This window comes from Taudactylus pleione, unplaced genomic scaffold, assembly GCF_031769625.1.
Source record: "Taudactylus pleione unplaced genomic scaffold, aTauple2 ptg000758l, whole genome shotgun sequence".
Classification (NCBI taxonomy): Eukaryota; Metazoa; Chordata; class Amphibia; order Anura; family Myobatrachidae; genus Taudactylus; species Taudactylus pleione.
In genome coordinates this window covers 672,347-693,767 of record NW_028285160.1, presented here as the reverse complement: position 1 = coordinate 693,767, position 21,421 = coordinate 672,347, and the positions used below count along the sequence as shown (strand labels likewise).

Sequence of the window (21,421 nt, the reverse complement as noted above, 5' to 3'; positions counted from 1 at the left end):
GGCAAAGCAGCCAAATGAGCAACAATGTGAAACACAAAGTATAAGGGAGGGACAGTGTAACAGTATTACACCTAGGTTTTTACTTGTATAGCAGTATCTCAAATGTAAACATTTATAATGGTAACGCTGGTGATAATACCAGCTTTACCATTATAATACAGCTGTGATATTCCTATATAAAGTACAGTACCTGGGAGCCCTGGCTCTCATTCTCCATATAGCATCGCTAATGTTAAGTCTTGAGTCTAGATATAGATGACTCCAGTTATTTACAATCTGCCGCACTTTATTTTATTACTTACAGCTGTTGCCAACATATTAATTCCAATTGTTCCTTATTCTAACTTGCTTCAGTGCACAATGCATTTGTTCCTAACAAATGACTAAAAACTTAAGTTAAAAATATAACTTGCTGCAATGTTAGTCCCTGCTCTACATTAGAGAACCCCAATCATTAGTTCACTCTCAGAAGAGGTCGTCTAAAGCCGCCGATGTCTGAGTCACATGATCACTTGTCTGATTTGGTCATCAGAAAAAAAAACCCAGGAGAACACACTAATGATAATAGGCTGTGCTCCACGTGAACATTGCTGCAGCCTCCCCAATGGCCAGCTCCACTGTCTGTAGCACCAGTTGCACTTTAATAAGAGCTTACATGGATGTGGAGTGCAGTTTTATTTCTTTTGCAAATTGCAATAGGTTTATCATTGACTGTGAAATACAATATCAACCTTTCTTTTATGTTTCCTTCAAACAAACCAATGCCCTAATTGAATGGTGTATATACATATAAACTATTGACCAATATATATTATTGACTGCTTATAAAGATTAACCATTACTGTAGGTATTAATTACATTTTATTGTGTATTATAAAACAGGTTGTTATAAAACAGTAAAAAAAAATCATAATATATAAAACTGATTGGCAAAGTAAATAATGTATGCTAATGAAATTACTGCAATTAGTAGTAGCACAATGACCCTTTCAGAAAGCACAGCTGCTAGAGTCAGGAAGTGCTGTCACCGCTGACCTTATCATAAGAGAAAGTGACAAATTACAAATGCAGGGGAGACAATCATCAAAGAATCCTGTTCGGCAACGATTAGTGTTTTCTGCAGAAGCAGCAGGAATTACAACCAGCTGCTCCCCGGCATGACACTTCTCCCATGCTGTGCCACTTTGTTAAGATTTACATTGCAACAATAGTTATTTTACCACTTCAAGACAAGTTATCCAAGGCCACTTCCATCTCTTCTGGAAGACAATCTCCTACTTCTGTTGTCTTCTAATACAAGCCTAACGCCTTGTCATCTAGAATTGTACTGTGCTTTCTGTGCAGTTTTACAGATGTTTGTCTAAATATTTTAGTATTAACGTAATAAAAAGTACTGCTTTCTGGTACCTCTGTGCATGGCTGCCATCAGAAATCATGGGGCCCACGACTGAGGGTAAGAGCAGGATCTGCCCCCACTGTTCTCTGTTCATCCCTCACTATTTTGCCCGCACCCCTAACAGTTCTCTCACGCCTTCCTTCATTCTCTGACTTCCCAGTTATATCACCTAGGGGGAGATTTATCAAATTTTGGATAGAGATGGGGAATCCAATTAGCCCCGTGGCTAATTACCCGTGATGTGAGATTCAATTAACAGGACTTACCCCACGTGATAAACCTCAGAGGTGGACTTTTCCTTGGAGCTGGGAGGACAAGTCCACAAGAAAAGACTCCTTCTGGGGGTTAACATGCGATGGAAACCCGTTGATTCCGCGCAATCAGTGGGTTAGCACATGTTAACCCCTGGTTTACCTGAATTGAATAGCAATTGAAAATAATTGTTTGCAATTTAGACTTAAAATTCCTAATAACAGCTGACACTCTCCTCAAGTCAACTTTCCCAATGGTCGATATTTGCTCACTTGGGGGTCAATCCAGTTAGTTCTGAGTTTGCAAGTGCGAGTTTGTTTCACGCTCAATCCAGTTAGAAATGCCAACTCGCAAGGGGCGTAACTGTAATGGGTACAGGGTGTGCGGTGCACACGGGCCCCCGGGTCCAGGGGGGCCCGCACCGCACACCATGCACCCATACTTTGTATTACTTACCTCTTCGAAGTCCCGCGTCGGGTCTCCCAGTGCTGTTCAAACGCCAGAAAATGGGTGCCGCGGCCATTTTTCCGGCATTTTGCGAATGCACTGTGAGGAGATCATCGGGAAAATGGAGGCCGCGCCATTTCCCAGGCGATCTGCGCATGCACAATAGACCCTGGGCACACTCTAGTGCCCATAGTCTATTGATTCTGTAGTGGCCGGCCAGCCGCGTCACTCGGCTCCCGGCCACCGGAGTGAGAGGAGGGGGCCCATGTCGGGGGATGCACAACGGGCCTCCTCCTCTCTAAAGACGCCCCTGCAACTCGCTCTACTCGCGGGGAAGGTGTGCAAATTTTCTATAGGATGTGACTTGAGAGAAGGGCATGAAAAAGTGGGGAAACCTTCCTGGACCCCAAAAAAGTGACAATTTCGTTAGCAGAATCATATAGAAAGCTGTTAGTGGGCATAAGGAAAGTACTGGAGGTTTTTAATTGGTGTCAATTGGCTGATTTGTTCATTTAAAAAAAAAAAAAGGTGAAAAAATATAAAAAGTTAACTTTCATTTAATCTCAAACGAATAAAATTAAAAATGCAAAAATGTTTTATTTTTTTTAAATTATGATTTCTGTTAATTTGAGGTCACTTTACTGAATTTAAAATATACTGTTATTACATAACTAATTTGAGTCCATTTTTGTTTAAAACACCCAAAAAATTACATTTATTTATTGGGCCAATTAAGGTAATTGAAAACTTCTAAATGCCTAATTAGTCATTAAGGGGGCTGTCCAATGGGTTCTGCACTGTGTCCTGACTTTTTTACCTTCCCTACCATCTCACACTCTCAGGGAGGTGCGCACAAAAAAAAAGCAATTTTCCTCTGAAAAAAATTTGTGAGTTTGAAATTGGATTGCAATTGCATTTCGCAGTGCGACTTTGCTGTGAAAACGGCTTGCACAAGCCTACCCGCACCAACTCGCCCCGAATTGGATTGACCCCTTAGGGGCAGGGCCGTATTATTCATAATACCAACTAGCATGTAGCCTAGGGGCTACGCAGAGTGTAGTTGCAAGGCACATTTGTAGTCAACTAAGGTTTGTTTTGAGACAATGGGAAGGGACGAGAGACAGCAGACCAATGGAGCACTAACGCCAGGGTTGTTACACCTCCATGAGAGGACACGTGACCGCCGCCATCACAGCTATAGGAGTTTCCACAGGGCTTGCAGGGAGTCCGACCACCCAGTAGAGAACCACCACCGAGTGCAGAACAGGGATACCCCAGCATAGGGTTGAAGCGAACTGGATTGAAGACCCAGAATGCACACGTTCTGGGTCATACATAGTACATAGTGCAGGATATCGCCACGACACACACACAATAAAATCCAAAATGCTGACGACCACCTTCAGGGTGAGGGAGGCATATAGTTAGGGCCAATTGTGGAGCTCAGGGCGGAAGTTCCTAGTTGTGCGCCCCCCCCCCCCCCCCCCCCCATAAATGATAACTTCTAGCATTCTGTCCCTTTTCATTGTAAGGAGGGTCTCAGGATGACTGCACATAAGTAACACAATAATATGCCTGTGTAGCTTACAGCATCGTATGCCCTGCCAAATGCCAGGTCTGCAGCACCCAACCATCATGTCATCATCATAGTACAAGGAGGATAAAGCAGGGAGCACATCCACAGGGAGATCAGGTTCTAGAACAGCTGGGTGATCCTGAAGTCTCTAAGGGGAGATCAGGGGACAGAGGACCCTGTGCGCAGCCCACATCTACACTCACGCAGAAAAGCAGCACACCCTTACCCGGGTCAGTGTGGGCACATGCACCCCATGTCCAGCTCACACCGCCAGCTGCCTGTCCCATACAGAGCTCCCCCCCCAGGACGGCCGCAACCCCTGCCGCTCACCACTAAAGGCTGCGCTCTGTTCAATGGCTGCAGTGCTGCCCGTGCTTCTCTTGGCAGTCCGTCCTGGCGGTCCTTTCTCCTCCGCGCTCAGTGACGTCAACAGCCACGCCTAGCTTTCTGGGACTCCCAGAATGCCACGGAGGTGCCGCATCGGCATTCTGGGAGATAGGTGGGAGACTGTGGCTGCGCCCTTAGGACGCAGCGCTCCAGGCAATAGCCCTGCTTGCCCACCCCAAGAACCACCACTGCATATAGTATAATTGATGTAGAACTTCTACATGTCCTAATAGAACAAATATATAAAGAATTTAGGGCCTGATTCAGAGCCGCTCGAAAGCGGCCGCTCGTTCGCTCCGAGTGATGTTTGCCCAACTGCGCATGCGTACGGATCGTTATACGCATGCGCGAACCAGTCAGTGCGGTCGAAATTCACGTGCTCGCAAAATAACGAATGCCTGATAATTTGAGTGACAGAAAGAGGCGTATGTGGGTGGTAACGTGAAGGTGCTTGAAAACGGGGAGTGGAGATCCGATCGCAGGCGTGCTTAAAGGTCAAAACGGGCGTTTTATGGGTTATTTTATAGCCAAAACTGCTCGCAAAATTGTGGTAGCAAAAACCAACCACAAGAATAGCGAGCAGTTCATACCTTGGTCGATGTACTCGATTAATCTAATAAATAACGAACATGATGTAGGATGCGAGCGGCCAGGGGGCGTAGTTTCCCAAAAAACGACCGCAAGTTTTGTTCGCTCGTTCAGACCTAGAGGCGTGAACAGACCGCAAAGAGCGAACGGTTCTTTTGAATAGCCACCCCTTTTTTTTTGAACGAACGACCGCAAATAGTGACCGGCTCTGAATCAGGCCCTTAGTTTCACCTATTTTCTTTTATTTCATTTATTTTATTTTGTCATATTAATACCCCCACATAAATTAAAAGTAATTTATGCTCCTATATACCCTTATTAATAAGATAATTACAGTGGTGCCCTTGCTCATCTTGCACCATGCAGCGCGATATGCCTGGCATGAGTGAGACGCCTGGTCCCATGCAGCTCCGCCAGTGTCGCCATGTGATGCGGCTAGGACGTACCAGGAGACTGAGCTGATTTATTCTATACAGTATGTGGCACTTGTATATCTGTGTGCAACTCAGACTATAAAAGGAAATTGTTGTAGAAAAAAATCTGTGGCCGATGCATCGTAGCACATCGCGCGCTGATAGAACTACTCAGTCGCACACAGCTATGAAAGTTTCACATATCAAATGAATCAGCACAGTCTCCTGGAGTGTCCTAGTTAGGGCACTTAGGCCCTGATTCAGAGCCGGACGCTCTGACCAGAGCGCTCGCTCTGAATCAGGGCCCACCTCCATTAATATGGAGCGTCCTCCTGGATGCTCGTATAGCTGTGGGTCACCACCCACAGCATATACGAGCGTGCAGGATGATGGTCGCGATGGTCTTGACCATCGCAACCATCGCCACTGCGAGCAGAAGCCTGCGGTTGAGTTTTTCAACCGCAAGGCCAGGAGTGATTTTGGCTCTATCAGAGCCAAAATCACTCCCACTGACATCACTAGTGATGTCAGTGGGGCCGGCTTCAGACGGTAGGCGTCCCCTTGGGAACGTCTCCGTCTGGCAGGCACGCCCACCAAAGGGGGCGTGCTGTCAGTCAACATCGACAGCACGCCCCCTTTAATGAGACACTACGAGCGAAGGAAAGTCCTTCGCTCGTCGCGTCTCACGCATGCGCACGACGGAGCTCCCTCCATTATGCGCATGCGCAGTGCAGACCATCGACCCACTTGCGAGCGGACAGCCGCTCGTGAGTGGGTCTGAATGAGGGCCTTAGGTTGCAACTTAGGGCTGGATTCAGTTAGAGGCGTTTGGAGATAAGTTTTCGCCGATTTGGACTTACCACCTGTTTTCAAAGTATCTCCATGTTCGATTCCAAGACGATTTCGCCAGAGCAGAAACTCAATGCATTGTAATAGGTGGAAAAGTATCTCCTATGAATAGCAGGTGGAAAAACTTTATTTTCGGTTGCAAACGTGCGGAAACAACTCAGAACCCTTGGGCCAGCCCCCCAAAGGACAAATTAGCCCCAAAAAATTAAAATAAATTACCTCAGAACACCCCAAAAAAGACTTGTCATTTTTTTGTGGGAAAAGAAAAAAGTATGGGGGTACAACTATAAAAACTAGCGAAATAGACTTCTTGGGGTGCTGTAAGGAGGGGCCAAGTGTTTTTGGGATTGCAGGTGCAAGCATGAGGGTGGTTTTTCACGTTTTTAAAAGTTCACTTTACAAAAAAATATGCTACCACCCATTTTCAAGTACCCCAAATTTGTCAGGACTATTTATTTTCATAAAAAAATACTGTTTTCTACCATCTTTCAGCACTTTTAGAAATATGCAGATATAAAGCTTTTAACACAAATTAATGACACAAAGTACCTTTATTAGGGCCAATAGTACACATGTACTGATTTCCAGTGTGAATGCATCTTATTTTGGGACACAGACTGATTCCCCCAATCTATTAAGTACTTTCCGTCTGTTACAAATTCACCGCTTTCCATTTTCGCCTGTTTTGGAATTGAATTAGGTGAAAAGCGGGTACGCGCATGGAATGATTTCGCCTCTGAAACAGGCGAATGAGGCGGAAAGTCGGACAGGCAAAACTTTTCTGACTTTTTGCCTGTAATTGAATACGGGTCTAAGACGCATTTTCAGCAAAAAAAAAAAAAGAATCCCGGAGCTAGCAAAGTCTCTTAGGACTAGGTGCGCCAAGAGGGGGCTGTTTGGCGCATCTGCAACAATGATGAGTGACGACACATCTTCAACTGCTTCCTTATTGCAGTGAAACAAATTGTCTCTTGTATTAAAACAATTACCAATAAAACTACAGTATATATTTTTTTATAAATAATAAAAATTCTATTCACTTCAAAATGTTACAGTATTGAACAATTATAGCCCCAAAATGTGCTGTCCTGAAAAGATCTACGTGCACAATAAAGATATTAAAAAAAAATGTGACTAGAATTCTTCAGGAGACCCTCAAAATGGATATAGGGCTATTTACTGCAGTCTAGTTCCTACCGTTCCAGGGTCAGGCTGTCAGCTGTAGTGAGGTGAAAAGGTGCGGGAGGGGGCCCAAAATACCTGAAGGCCTAGGGACCCGGCCATGGGTTAATACGGCCCTGCTTAGGAGGCGATGTACTAAGCTCTTGAGAGAGATAAAGTACCAACCAATCAGCTCCTGTTATTTTTCAAACACAGCCTGTAAAATGACAGGGACTGATTGGATGGTACTTTGGGGGAGATTTAATAAAGCTTGGTGAGAGATAAAGCACCAACCAATCACACGTTTTAAATTGACATTTAGTAGCTTATTGGTTGGTGATTTATCCCACACAATTTTCTCTCTCCAAGCTCTATTAAATCTCCCCCTTTATCTCTTTACACAGCTTAATACATCTCTCCTTCAATCCTTACTACCGTACCACCAACTGCAATTCTAATGATACATCTGGACCATACTTGACTACTTTTTTTTTCTCCTCCCCGGGCTTCTCCCGGGGAGGAGAAGCAGATAGGTTACGACGGGGACAGAGCCTGACGCTTCATGTCATTAAGCCATGCCCCTTTTTCAACAATTGCTGCGATTGGTGCATATTTAAATAGGGAGTGGGGCTAAATGACACAATTCTTGAATAGCGTAATTAAGCCCCGGCCCCTACACCGGGACCCGCGATAGCCGCGAAAATTCTGCTCTATTGAAGTGGGCAGAATGCGGGAGAAATGCCTACTCTACAGGAGTTGCGGGGGGTTACCCGAAAAATCGTGAGCCTCTTGCGACTTCTGGGAGAGTAGGCATGTATGCAGCTGGACCCATGGCACTGCCGGCTGACTCCTCAGGTTTTCCTGGGATGTTACCTTTATGACAAGTAACTGAGAACGGGATGCCAGCGGTCACAATCCCGCAGCCGGCATCCCGACAGGGTTAGGACACCGACACTTGTCAGTCAGTATCCTAACCCTCCCCCTCTCTCTAACCCTCCCTCCCCATTGCCTAAACCTACCCCCCCAATGCCTAAACCTAACCTCCCCGCACCCTAAACCACTATGCCTAAACCTAACCTCCCCCTCCCCGCACCCTAAACTTAACCCTCTCTCCTTAGTACCTAACCCTCCCCCTAACCCCAGTACTTACTGCTGGGTTACCGGAGTCGGGCTGCAGGCATTCTAAGCGCCGGCATCCCCACTGTGGGTATATTGACTGGATCCCATTAAATAAAATACCATGGACCAGTATCCTTGTTGAATCCTCCTGCCCCCAAGACGGTGTAAATGTTTGGTTCCATTTTATGATTTAGTAGGTCACTGGAGCCATGTAAACTCAGGAATACCTTTCATATATGTTAAGTCTCCAACCTAGCTTGGTCATGTCAATTCTTTGTTCCATAAAACACTAAAATAACTTGTATATGTACATTTCCCTATAAGCATCCATAGGCAGTTCTGTCAAATCAGACACACAGAACGTTTCTGACATCACAGCAGTGATTTTGTATAAATCCATTGCATCACCCTTCCTAAATGATGCTCTCACTCCTTTATGCCCGAGACCGAGTCTTACAGTAAATAGTAAATCAACTTTAAATGAAGAGATGGTCTGAAGTAGAGAGCTAAAATACACAGCAGCAGCAACCTAGTTATTCTTATACAAATACTAAACTGGAAACCAGCCAGTTTTAAAGTTTTCCCAGACTTAAAATTGTGGAAAAATATAACAATTTAACTACCTCATTAAACACTCAGATACCATTTACTAATACGTCTAGAGTTAGAACAAATATCGACAGTGTTTTGGTTAATTATGTGTAACTTTCGCCAGACTAGGTGTACCTAATTTAATTTGTATTAATTGATTTCCTAGCGTTTTTGATTAATTGTAAAGGGTTACTCGTGTAAAGAAAGCTATAAATAATTGTTACATTGATGAAGTTGTGAGTTCATAGAACTAAATTCATTTATAAATCTCTGAAGACAAAACGGATACTGGAGAAATAGTATTGTGAGCTAATTGTATTTAAAGCCATTTCACACACAGAAGCAAACTTGCCAACTGTGGCACGATGAGGTCCGGGCAATTCAGGTGGGCAGGGTGGAGGTATGACGCCACGAATCACGTCATCACAGTCCTCCCCCTGCGATCTATTGCAGCAATACCCGGCATTACATCACTGGGAGAAGTGGTGGGCAGGAGGGCTGTGCACTCTCTCAGGAGCTGGGGAGGACAGTGAACAAGCATATGCTTAGGCCCAGTGTCCCACATGGACCTTGTTTTTCTTACGTACAAGTTTACGTAAGGATGTGTTGGTTAACAGATAAAGGGGAAGATGTATAAAACCTTGGAGAAGGATAAAGTGGAGAAGTTGCCCAAAGCACCTTCTGTGATTTATCTAGCACAGTATTTGAAACTAGCTGGGATGTCCGGGTTGAAGACTGGACACTTAAGTACACCTGGGCCGAGAGGGGGAGGGAGCGGGTACTAATTACCCGGGCTTGCTGGAGGAGCCCGGCGGGGGCCCGGGTCTGGTACCGCTCCCCCTCCCTCTTACGTCACAGCAGCCCAGCACATGCAGCTGTGTGCTGGGCTGCACTGGGAGACTGCTCGCGGCTGCTAAAGCAGCAGACGGAGCAGTCTACTATGCCTATGGGGGATCACGCTGATCGCGCCTCCCATTGGCTGTGCGCTGGGCTGATGGGCACACAACACTCCCTCCCCAGCGCACTGCGCTGCAAAACATTTATTTTAAATTCTAAGGGGGCGTGGCCACGCCACCCTCGATTAGGCCACGCCCCCTGTCACCTGGGTCCGGTGCGGCTGTCGGCAGCCCTGCCTGCAGCCTTCATTTTTTTTAAATGTTTACATTGTCCTGACCTATAGCCTGGATAACTATGCACATTAGGAGTAAATGACAGTGTGCAGGCAGCGTATTCTCATACCGATTGGAATTAGGTATATGAGGAGCAGGATGACTTACAGAACAGAAATCAGTATAGCTTCCAAAATCACTTGAGTTTCAGAAATCACTGTAGAACAGAGGGGGTGATTCGGCTGCAGACGGATATGCTATCGCAGCTGTTATAGCTGTAATATGGTAATGCAGCAGGAGGCGTTACGCCTAGGCAAAAACCTAATCTTGGTCAAGCTACACCACCATGCCACATTTGGTGGAGCAAGGTACAAAACTCTGGCCGTGCATAAAGGACAACCAGACAGACACACGTGCTTTCTCGCTTATTATATAGATGCCAGGTAGAAGTTGATTTGTTGCTTTGGACAACTTCTCCGCTTTATCTCTCTGGAAGGCTTGATACAGTACATCTCCCGTTTTTGGAATATATGCTATCCCTCCTAGTCTCATACAGCTTTACCTTACTTTTTCTCAGACGCTGGGACAGATTCTGAGTTGGGAGCAAAGCAAAAAAGAGCAAGTAACTTTGGATCTGGGTAAAACCATGTTGCACTGCTGGGCATACACTATGTAATTATCTGGCCTATTTTCGGATCACCCATATAATTGTGTCTTGCCACGACCGACCACTAATTATCGGCCTGTCAGAAATGCTAAAATCGTCCAGCATGTTTTAAAGATTCAATAATTAAGCTGGCCACACACTAGACCAACTTACATCCAACCAGCCAACTTGTTGATTGGTTGGAATGAAAATCTGGTAACGTATGGGAGTAAATGATGATCAGCAATTTGCTCCTAAATGCCAGAAAACAGATGAAAATGGTCGTTCAGACAAGTTTGTTAAATGTTTGATCTAAACTATTTGTTCAAACAACAGTTTTGGTCCATTTTCCAGCATTTGGGAGCAAATTGCTGATTGCATTCCTTACCAGATTTTCATTCCAACCGATCAACTAGTTGGCTGGTTGGCTGTAAGTTGGTCTAGTGTGTGGCCAGCTCTAGTCACCGCATCTGGCAGTGTATGGGCCGGCCGACATTGCACATCAAACCTGACGATATTGCATGCGGCGCCATGCATGTTAAAGAAGGACAGAACGAGTGATTGCTCCATTAATCGCTGCAGTGTGTACCGGCAATCATGCAATGTCCTGGGTGTTTCTATACATTGGCACAATTGCCGGTCGCACAAGTGTGTACCCACCTTTAGATACCCAAAGGGTACAAGCACCTTAAAACTAAAGTTTTCTTAAACTGGGTGTTTGAAGTTATTAGCCTTCTGTGATACTGATTAGAGATCAGGGGCGGGATGTACTAAAGGAAAAATGAGGTAAAAACCCTGCATTTCCATATATACTAAGCCCCGGCCACCCTGTTATCGGTGCAGAGGGTAACACCAGAAAAACCTGGCCTTACCCTATAGAAGCTAGAAGCCTATTGGCTTCTTACCGCACCCGACGCTTCGCCGTCGCCCAGCACTGGCCCCCACTCACCTGCTCTCCATGGTTGCCGTCCTATGCTCCTGCTGGGCTCTCTGCCTCCTCCTCCTAATCTTCCGGGTGCAGTGAGGAGGAGGAGGAGCCTGGGGCTTCCTGCACAGGTCACCAGCAGGAAGCTCCTGGGGCTCGGAAGGGGCGGGGTCCCACAGAGACCCCCTCACCCAGCGTCGGCTACTTCACAAAGGGCAGCTCTTATCGCAAGAGCTGTCCTTTGCTATACTAATTGCATATGTTAGTACATATATTCGATTAGTAAGGTTGCAGTGACTGGCAGAATAGTCACAGCAACCTTAGTACATCCTGCCCCAGGTGAGGACTATAAGCGTTCCTACACTGGATACCTGTTCGCATTGGCAGACGTAGCCATCAGTTGGGCTAGCAGGAAACTGCCTACTGTTGCCTTGTCTACCACTGAAGCTGAGTACATGGCGCTGACAGAAAAAGCGTTGTGGCTGTAAGAGACTTTGTATGAATTAGGTCGTCTTAGTCCAAATGGCAGCATTTCATGTGACAACAAAGGTGCAATTGGCTTGTCTTCCAGCACCAAAAATCATGGTCGTTCTAAGCGTATTGCCATAACACACCATTTCATTAGAGAGCTGGTAGATAGCACTTCAGTCAGTGTTAAATATGTGACTAGTGAGCAGAATCTTGCTAATATGTGGACCAAGGATCTGATATCACTTGTGCAAAATGTCTTTCTACAAAAATGTGGACTGGAGTGCAATTTAAAGTGTTCAGATGTCATGTTATTTTTGATTTGCATATCCTCCTCTGTGGGTTACAAATGAAGCATCCAAAAAATGGAATTTCTTATATTGTTATGTAACCAGAGAGAGCCTGGAGTCTCATCTATTTCCGCAGGTTTCCCAGGACTCCGTACTTTTGGTTGGAGGTGCGCCGACATCGCTACGCTACCTTTGACCCAAATGCACTACTGAGCATGCACTCCATCCATCCACAACGCTGTGGCTCACCTCATTTTCCTCTCTCACCACTGCACCTCTGCTGCCCCCTCTGTCAGTCACTCCACTGGCTCCTGGACCTATACAAAATCATTTGTGAACTACTTTCGCTCACCCACAAAGCCCTCAACCACTCCCCCTACATCTCCAACCACATTTCCACACACTCTCCCTCTCGCCTACTCTGCTCTGCCAATAACCACTCCCTCTCCTCCACCCTGATCACCATTTCCCAGTCCCACCTGCAGGATTCCTCTTTGTGTCTGACCATATCCCCTCTAGGGCGGGATGCATCCCTCCTCTCTTCGCATGCATGCCGGCGTTAGTTACGCTGGTATGCATGAAGAAAATCACAAAGGTCATCTCTCTTGGTAAGAGCTGTCCTTTGCAAATGAGGGACTTTTGGGTCTATGACTCAGAAGTCCCTCTGGTGTCCTTCTCTGCATGCACAGAATGACACACGTGCCGCGGGGGGTTCTGGGAGGGATCCGATGGAATCCTTCTTGCAGCACTCTCTGAATAGAAGCCCGTAGGCTTCTATAGGGTTACACCATCTGAAGATGGCATTATCCACCGCATCAAAGCGCATTCTGGGGCTCCGCATTTAAGCGCATTCTGGGGCTTGGTGCATATGAGAAATGCGGTCAAACCCGCATTTTGGGGGTTTGACCGTATTTCTCCCGTTGCTGCATCCCGCCCCTAGAATGTAAACTTTCATGATCTGTGCCGTCTGACCTGCTGTCTCCTCAATGTAATTATGTAATTGGTGGGTTTGGATTATATTATGTAATTATTTTATTGTCACTTTTTTAACTTGTCTGTAACTGTTTATTTTTTGTATGATGAGACAGAATCATTGTGGTGCCATATTACCTATAACAATATTATATTAGTAGTAGAAGTACACGGGCCCTGTCCTCTCTATCCGGTGCTTCTCTGTCCCGCTCCTCCCCTCTCACAAGAAAAGAGTTGTCGCTTACATTTACTGTTGGTATAGTCTCTTTTTGACTTTTATATAATTATTTTGTGCTTCTGTTGCAGCCAGATGTCAAGGAGTCCATCAGTCAATTTATGGCATTTGTGCACACCAGTGTCAATGAAATCAGTACAAAATACTATCAAAATGAGAAACGCTATAATTATACCACACCTAAGAGTTTCCTGGAGCAAATAACATTATACAAAAACCTACTGGACAGAAAAAGGAAGGAGTTATCTCAGAAAATGGAGCATTTACAGAATGGTCTGCAAAAGCTGAAAACAACAGCGTCCCAGGTACATGTCACACTACCTTCTAACCAAGGTTAATGAAGTACATCCAAGCAGTGATCATGGTCGGCTGCTAGATAACATGTATGAGTGCTATTTTCCTAGATAAATTCAGGACGCCTGGGGGTCTATATACTAGTTTTTAGAGGTGGTTGTTGCCCATAGCAACCAATCAGATTTTTCTTGCACCTTCTAGAAGATAATAGCTAGAATCTGATTAGTTGCTATGGGCAACAACTCCGCTTCTAAACACCCGCACTTTAGTAAATATACTCCCTAGTGAGCAAGGGGTGGTGGGAGGAAGGGAATTGGCAGAGCGTAATTTTGCCCCCATTAAAACTTGGTGCTGGGGAGGGCTATTAACTAGACTATTTAGAATGCTGAGAAATATTCTTGTTTATTCTAACAATTAAAACTAGTAATCCGTGATCAATTTAGCTAAAAAAGTTAGAGGACCCGTGTATACTTGTATTATTACAGAAAAATTACATTGAGTTCATGGCAAATTCAGACAGTACATGATTTGTTCATGAATATATTTTGGTTTATTATCCCTTTTATATCCTTATATGGCTGACTCACGTACTGGAGCCTATAACACATGTTTGAGCAGGATAATAATTAGATTTTTTTTGCTGGAAGCCCAGAAATGTCTAAGCACTTCTAAAGCCTAATTCTAAAAAGAAAATATTTTGTTTTTCCCTGCAGGTAGAAGACCTAAAAGCCAAACTTGCCTCTCAAGAGGCAGAACTGAAACAGAGAAACCAGGATGCTGAAGCTCTGATTGCTAAAATAGGGCTTCAGACGGAGAAAGTGAGTCAGGAAAAGGCCATTGCTGACGCCGAGGAGCAAAAGGTCAGTCCAGTACCATAATTTAGAGTCGCAGAAAAACTTTTTGACTTTAAGTAATTTTCCAACAAGTTTCCATGGAATAATGCGACATTCACCTGCAGCTCTCAGCTCAGTGCCTTGCTGTAGCATATTCTGGGCCCTCTTCCCCAATGTGCTTTCCTTCCCTTACTTTTACCATCATCTCCTCCCCATTGCCAATGACAACACCAAACCTTTAGAATCAGCCGGTGCTGCTTTTGTGGATCTTACAACTGCATACGCAGCAATGTTTACTTAGTTTCCTGTATCCCATGTTCTGTTCTGTACTGTAAGTTCACCTTTTATCTTGTTTACATATTTCCTGAATCTGTACTTTGTAAGGTGCTACACACCCTTGTGGCGCTATATAAATAAAAAACAATAATAATTATTCTCTGCCTTGCTATAAAGAAGAAAATACTGCAAAGTCACATTCATGTCCTTTCTTCAAAAATAGCCAAAAAGCACTTTGAGATTTGTGAGACCAATTTTAGGTAATGTTATCACAGGAACTAAAGTAGTTTGGAATCTGATATCTTAGCAGGGGCAGAACTATGGGAGGCAATGGCGGGCTCCAGCACTGAAGTGGCACCCCCTCTATTGCCCACAATATATTCACCCCACTTAGGGCTGTAACTATATACCCAGAGTGTACCGTCACGGCCGCCCAATACATGGCACCTCTTCCGGGGCACCTGAGAAGCCACCATACACTAGTGGAAAGCTCCGTGTCAGACCATCAGCTGCCGCCTCCGTCTATCTATAGCCTGTCCCTACTCATTGGTGTTGCAGCTTCTTATGTCAGTGTGACATGTGCGGCACCCCCCCTCACCCACAACTTTCTGTCTCACTGCTCCCTGGCAGCAGCCGTAGCCTCAGACCTGTGCAGCAGTCCCGGCGCATCCCCTCACCAACAACTCCCCGTCCCACTCCTCCCTAGCCGTGGACCCATGCAGTAGTCCCGTCGCCCCCCCACACCTACAACTCTCCGCCCCACTCCTCCCTGGTGGCAGCCCTGGCCGCGGATCTGAGTCCTGAGTGGCTGGCCTGAGGATAAGCGCAGCTGCAGATCTTCTTCCAGGAGCTAGATGTCAACAAGGATGCATCGAGTGTAGCTGTGGCTAAGAGGGCATGGGAGGCAGGGGCCTGTGGCACCAGCGACTGAGTCTGGGGAGCAGATCTTTGGTGGAGCAACTTCCCGGCATGTGATGCAGTTGGCAGTAGACTGGGCATTTTGTGATTTGTGGGTCTCACCACAGTGGCAGACTTATAGTATTTTGACTTAAACTCAGTCCTCAAAGCCACCACATCAGGTGGTTTTCCCCTCCATCAGGGGTATCAGGAGGGCTCCCCACCCCGCATCAGGTGGCTTTCGTCTCCATCAGGAGGACTCTAAGCCCGTAATCCATACCGTTTCCATTTCGAGACATAAATAACACGCAGGTGTTCTGCAGAGACATAAAACTAATAATATGTGCATCGTCAAAGAATTAAGAGCCTGATTCAGAGAGGGACGCTAATGCGATCACAGCTGCGATTTCGCATGGAATGCACCTGTGAAAATATGCTAATCGTTCCAAAGCTTAACAGAGCATAAGGATGCCCATCACTGCCTTCTCATATGCGTATGATGTCACTTACCTGCGTAAATATCGGCAACATTGACGCACATCGAGCAACCATCATGCACTCGTTGCAGCTCTGACCAGCCGCAAACACTGCAGCTCTCCTGACACACAGAGGGCTCTCATGCTGCGTATGTAATCACAATGGCCAATTTATGCATGCCCATGTAATGGCGTTTAAATGGTAAGACACACCTGCATTTTTTTGACCCCCTTTACCTCCCCCCAAACGCTGACTACCCATCACTCACTTTGGAAATGGGTTCTATGTGCATGCGGAATCGCAGCGCATGCGCAGTGTGGCTTATATACATATGCAATGCAAAATCAATCTCTTGTTCTGCTCAAAAATCGCCATGGCCTCCGTCTTTGAATCAGGCCATAAATACGCTGACCATCGTCGAGGTATGTTAAGATATAAAAGACGAAAAAGAGAATTAAAAAACCTAAATTAAGAATACCAGTGCTGTGCAGACTAGGTATTCCAGACAGGGCTATAGGAGGGTCATTATCAAATGGATGAAGAGCATTGGAAAAGCAGCCGATGGGTCTGCAATGGGAGAATAGCTATATAACTTTCCCAATTATTAAAAAATTTGGTAACCCTAGATATTTTGGCTAAAGAAGCCCCCAGCCAACCCATCCAAAACAATAAATATAATTTTGGAGAGAGAGAAAGTAGGCATTCCCGGCTGATTCTATTTCTGCAGTATGGTCTTTAAAGTGGCTGTACTGAGTGCAAGCAGGAACTTTCAACTTCCAGGCGACACCCGCTGGCCCAGTGGTAGAATCCCCAATATGGCCCATTTGGGAGTAAATTGTACAAAATTAACCAAGTGCTCTAGGGGATTTGGGTATGGGATACCGGTGCTCAGGATCCCAGCGGTAAGGCTCCTGGTTGGCACTTCTCCCTCCCCGCAGCCTAAACCTATCCCCCCCCTGCCGCATCCTAACAGTAACCCCCCCCTGCCGCAGCCTAACCCTAAACCCCCCCACCCCCGAAGCCTAACCCTCCTCCTAGTGCCTAACCCCAATACTTATAGTCAGGATGACTGGTGTCCTGGATTCCGGTGCCGGCATTCTAAGCGCCAGCATCCTGACAGCCAGAATGTAAACGACATCACCTCTAGGGGGCAAGACCATAACCAGTGATAAAGATCCGCATTTTCCTCACTACAGCGAGGACATCTATGGGAAGAAGAAGAACCCATCAAAAATCCATGATGCAGACTAATATACTACATGTCCTGTGATAAATATTTAAAAATAGTTCCCTATAAGAGCTTCCAGGGAGGAGGCGACAAGAGTCAGCTAGGGCTCTAAGCATAGAGTCAATTGTTAAGTTGGGGAAACGGCGCAACCACTGAGGCAGACCTGACCGAATTGTGGTATAGTCTAGGTCATCACGTAGGAAAGTGTAATGCAGGGAAATGGCTTTATAACTGGGTGTGGTCTGGAACAGGAGTCTGTCTACGGGATTATCCCAGTCCAAATCGGAGAGATGGCGGATAACTGGAATAGCATAATCTTGGACCTGCTACATGTAACATTGTACTAAAATTGGAGATGTAATATTTAACTAAAATTGGAGATGATGAATGAGATCCTATATGCACAAACTATAATGGAGAAATGGTCCTATTGGCTAAAACCTATAACTGATTGTTTCTAACATTCTTAATAGTGTTTTATGTTGATTATTTATATCCTGTATATATTTATTGTTATTATTATTATTATCCTTTATTTATATGGCGCCACAAGGGTTCCGCAGCGCCTTACAAAGTACAGAAACAAATGAGCACACAAGAAAACCGTTACTAACAGTACAAACAATGCAGGACAAGTACGTGATATTTATGCAAGTGTTCTCTGTGAGGTGTGCACAGTAAGTAGGCAGAGAAACTCCTGTCTGGTTCTGGAAGACTGATAAAAGTATTCTTTTTTTTTTCTTATTATTATTATTATTTTGCCTTATTGGGAGAACAGGAGTCACACTCTGTATTGACTTTTAGGTTGCATCAATACAACTAGAGGTGTCTGCGAAACAAAAAGACTGTGAGGACGACCTGCAGAAAGCTGAACCAGCACTAGTTGCAGCTACAGCAGCTCTTAATACACTTACCAAGGTAAATAACAGCACTTGGCTCCAGCTAAACCGATTTTACAGAGATCTTTTGCAGTTGTATTAGTGCTCTAGGACATGTTACAATTAAGATAGTGTTACCCTATACCTGACAATGGGGAACTGTTACTGTGCTGCTGATTTCACTGTGACCCTTCGCCTTCAGCAATACAAATTGTTAATGTTCATCTAGTCTCCATAAATAGACCACCAAGTCAGATGTATGTATATACAATACGCACTAGGCAGTATCTCTGTACAGCACCCCACTGATGGTTGGCATAGATTGTGTTTTAGAAATAAACAGCATGGCTTTGCCTCTCAGTAGGAACTGTGATTTAACAATGTATGACAAGATAATGTGTATGGTTTAAGGACGTCTAACTAATGTTTTACAAGGATTCAATTGTATCCTCCCATGCACAAATCTCTTTTCTTTTTCTCATCAGGGAGTCATCATTCATAGACCATTTCCTGTACCACATACAAAAAAAAGCTGCTAAATTTTCTTGCCAAAAAGCAAATTAAGTTTTTAGATTTTTATCGCTATAGATACTAAAAATGTCACAGTCCTGTGATTGTGCTTTTTGTAGCTTAATAAAACAAAAATAATAATAAGGTTTTTTTTTTTACAATGGTTAAGAAGAAAAGCAATCTATACTAAAATGTAAGTTCTAATCCCAGTAAGCAGAGATCAACTATAGCGTTAACTATTTTTACAAAATGATGCCCTCTTTGACCTATAATATACAGTATATTCCAATGAGCATACATTTATGTTTAGTAATTCAGTGGTGGACGCAGAGTAAATGTCTGATGCCAGCGGCTGATTTTTTTCAGCCTACGCTTGCGCCCGAGTTGTACCGTGCATTATTCTCAATAGACACCGGAGAAGGACGCAGAACGAATTTGGACGCAGTGAGAGTCAATTTCAGTGGTCATGTCTGTGTGATAACAAGAGGGTGGCTAGCCATATGCGGGCATGTAGGGGTCAGTGGCTGCATCTTTTTTCGCAGTTGCACTGATTTCGGCAGACGGACATTCTGCGCCTCCATTGGGCTGGGGCAATGTTCCCTGGACTGACCAATTTACTTTTTTGCGATTTACCCATTAATTAATAAACATGCCACTTAAATACAGCAGTAAATCCAGAAAAAGGAGCCTGGACAAAACATGATGCGATGCCCGTGGTACAAATGTTTTTCTTTTCTTTTTCTTGCTAGGGGAAAATTCTGCCTTCTATAGTACACAATAGTGTGTAGCTTTCTTTTAACACTATAATTCAAAGTTAATTGAAGACACATCCTCCTCCCCCACCCAATGGTAATTCTTTGCACACATTTAAATGTATCCTGTTTACCCGGTGTTGTCTGTGTGCAGAATTGGACGTTGTTGCTGAATTTACTACTAGCTCTAATGCAGCCCAAAGTGTACAGAAGTGTCTGAAATGTTGACTCAAACTTCCAGAACGCGTGATAGAGTTCCGGTTCCTTATTTCCAGAGGACACATTGTTAGGGGCATATCTATAAAAAACCTGAAGTGGTAGGAGGCTCATCAATAACAGTTTTGTACAGTGATTCCCTTCGTAACTATTGCACCTCTCCGCACACCATATATGTTTGTAACATGTAGAGTGGGTTATATATGCAAATTGCATTGCAGATCGCCTCAGTAGTAATTATTTTATTATTCTGTATCATGTGTTGCTGCCCAGTACCACTTCTATTTTCTACATGTTGTGCGCAGTTCTCAGTGTCTCTTCCTATTTGGTATGTATGGACTACTGCACAATACTATTTCCTTTGTTCTGAATGCTTCCTGCAAGCCTCAATATCAGATCTTCTGGTCTATTTACTAAGCCTTGGATGGAGATAAAGTCGACAGAGGTAAGGTGTTAGCCAGCCAGCTCCTAACTGTCATTTTTCAAACACAGCCTGTGACATGGCAGTTAGGAGCTGATTGCCTGGTACCTTATCTCCGTTCACTTTATCTCCATCCAAGGCTTAGTAAATAGACCCCCTTTAATTCTGTGCGGGCATCTGCTAAAGTAAAACTTATTTTATTCTACATGCTTATTGTATTTGGTATTATCCATTGCACACCCTCCAACGGGATGCGGTCATAATACCAACCACAGGGATTCCGGCATTCAGAATGCCGGCACCGGAATCCCGACACCTGCCAGAATCCCAGCGCTGGCACCCTGACCCTTGGCATCCCGAAGGTAAGTAGCCGGGTTAGGGGGAGGGTTAGGGTTAGGCATTAGGGGGGAAGGTTAGGCACTAAGGGGGGCGGGTTAGGTTTAGGGTACAGGGAGGGGGAGATCAGGTTTAGGTACTAGGGGGAGATTATGTTAGGCACCAGGGAGAGAGTGTTAGGGTAGGGAGAGGGGGAGGTTTAGCATACTGACTGACAAGTGTCGGTATCCTAACCCTGTCTGGATGCCGGTGTCGGCATCCTGTACCCAACCCCCCCTCCAACACCAAGTACTAAAATGCTCTTCTCCTGGTCTTTCAAATGAATGGCTATTCCCCATACAGTACATTCCCTATAGTTCTGCCACTGGGTTCTACAGAGTTATGTGGAGGATTGAGTGCCCCTACAGTCTGGGCCCTGGTCTTGCAACAGAGGTTGTAGAATCTCCTAATGTAGTAATGTTATTATGATCAGCTAACGTCGCATTGTAATACACAGCTTTATGTAGCAAAATAAACCATTTTACCCAGATGTGTTTTTTTTAAGAAAGGGAGGATATGCACCATAGACATGACCAGAATAATCACTCTCCATATTATTGCTGATCTGTAATACAGTATCTTCTTGCTGCACAGGTAAACCTCACGGAGCTTAAGACATTCTCCAATCCCCCAGCTGCAGTAATTAACGTTTCTGCTGCTGTGATGGTGCTGCTGGCGCCCAGAGGCAGGGTCGCTAAGGACAGAAGCTGGAAGGCATGCAAGGTGTTCATGGGAAAGGTAATGCTTGCTGCACATTCCTGGCTTATACACAAATATATGTCTACGAGAGTAACCCCCCTCTATTCTTTCAGTGCCGAAAATCCTTGATCGGTTGGCGGA

General features: G+C 44.9%; 1 protein-coding gene across 1 annotated transcript in view; it reads left to right on the top strand.

Annotated features, from left to right (window-relative positions):
• Window positions 1–21,421, top strand: part of DNAH11 (dynein axonemal heavy chain 11) — a 361,565-nt gene that overhangs the window by 245,038 nt on the left and 95,106 nt on the right. The window contains exons 56-59 of the mRNA XM_088457375.1: window positions 13,496–13,729; window positions 14,432–14,578; window positions 18,234–18,347; window positions 21,176–21,319. Coding sequence (XP_088313501.1) covers window positions 13,496–13,729; window positions 14,432–14,578; window positions 18,234–18,347; window positions 21,176–21,319 — 639 coding nt within the window. The remainder of the gene's footprint in view (window positions 1–13,495; window positions 13,730–14,431; window positions 14,579–18,233; window positions 18,348–21,175; window positions 21,320–21,421) is intronic.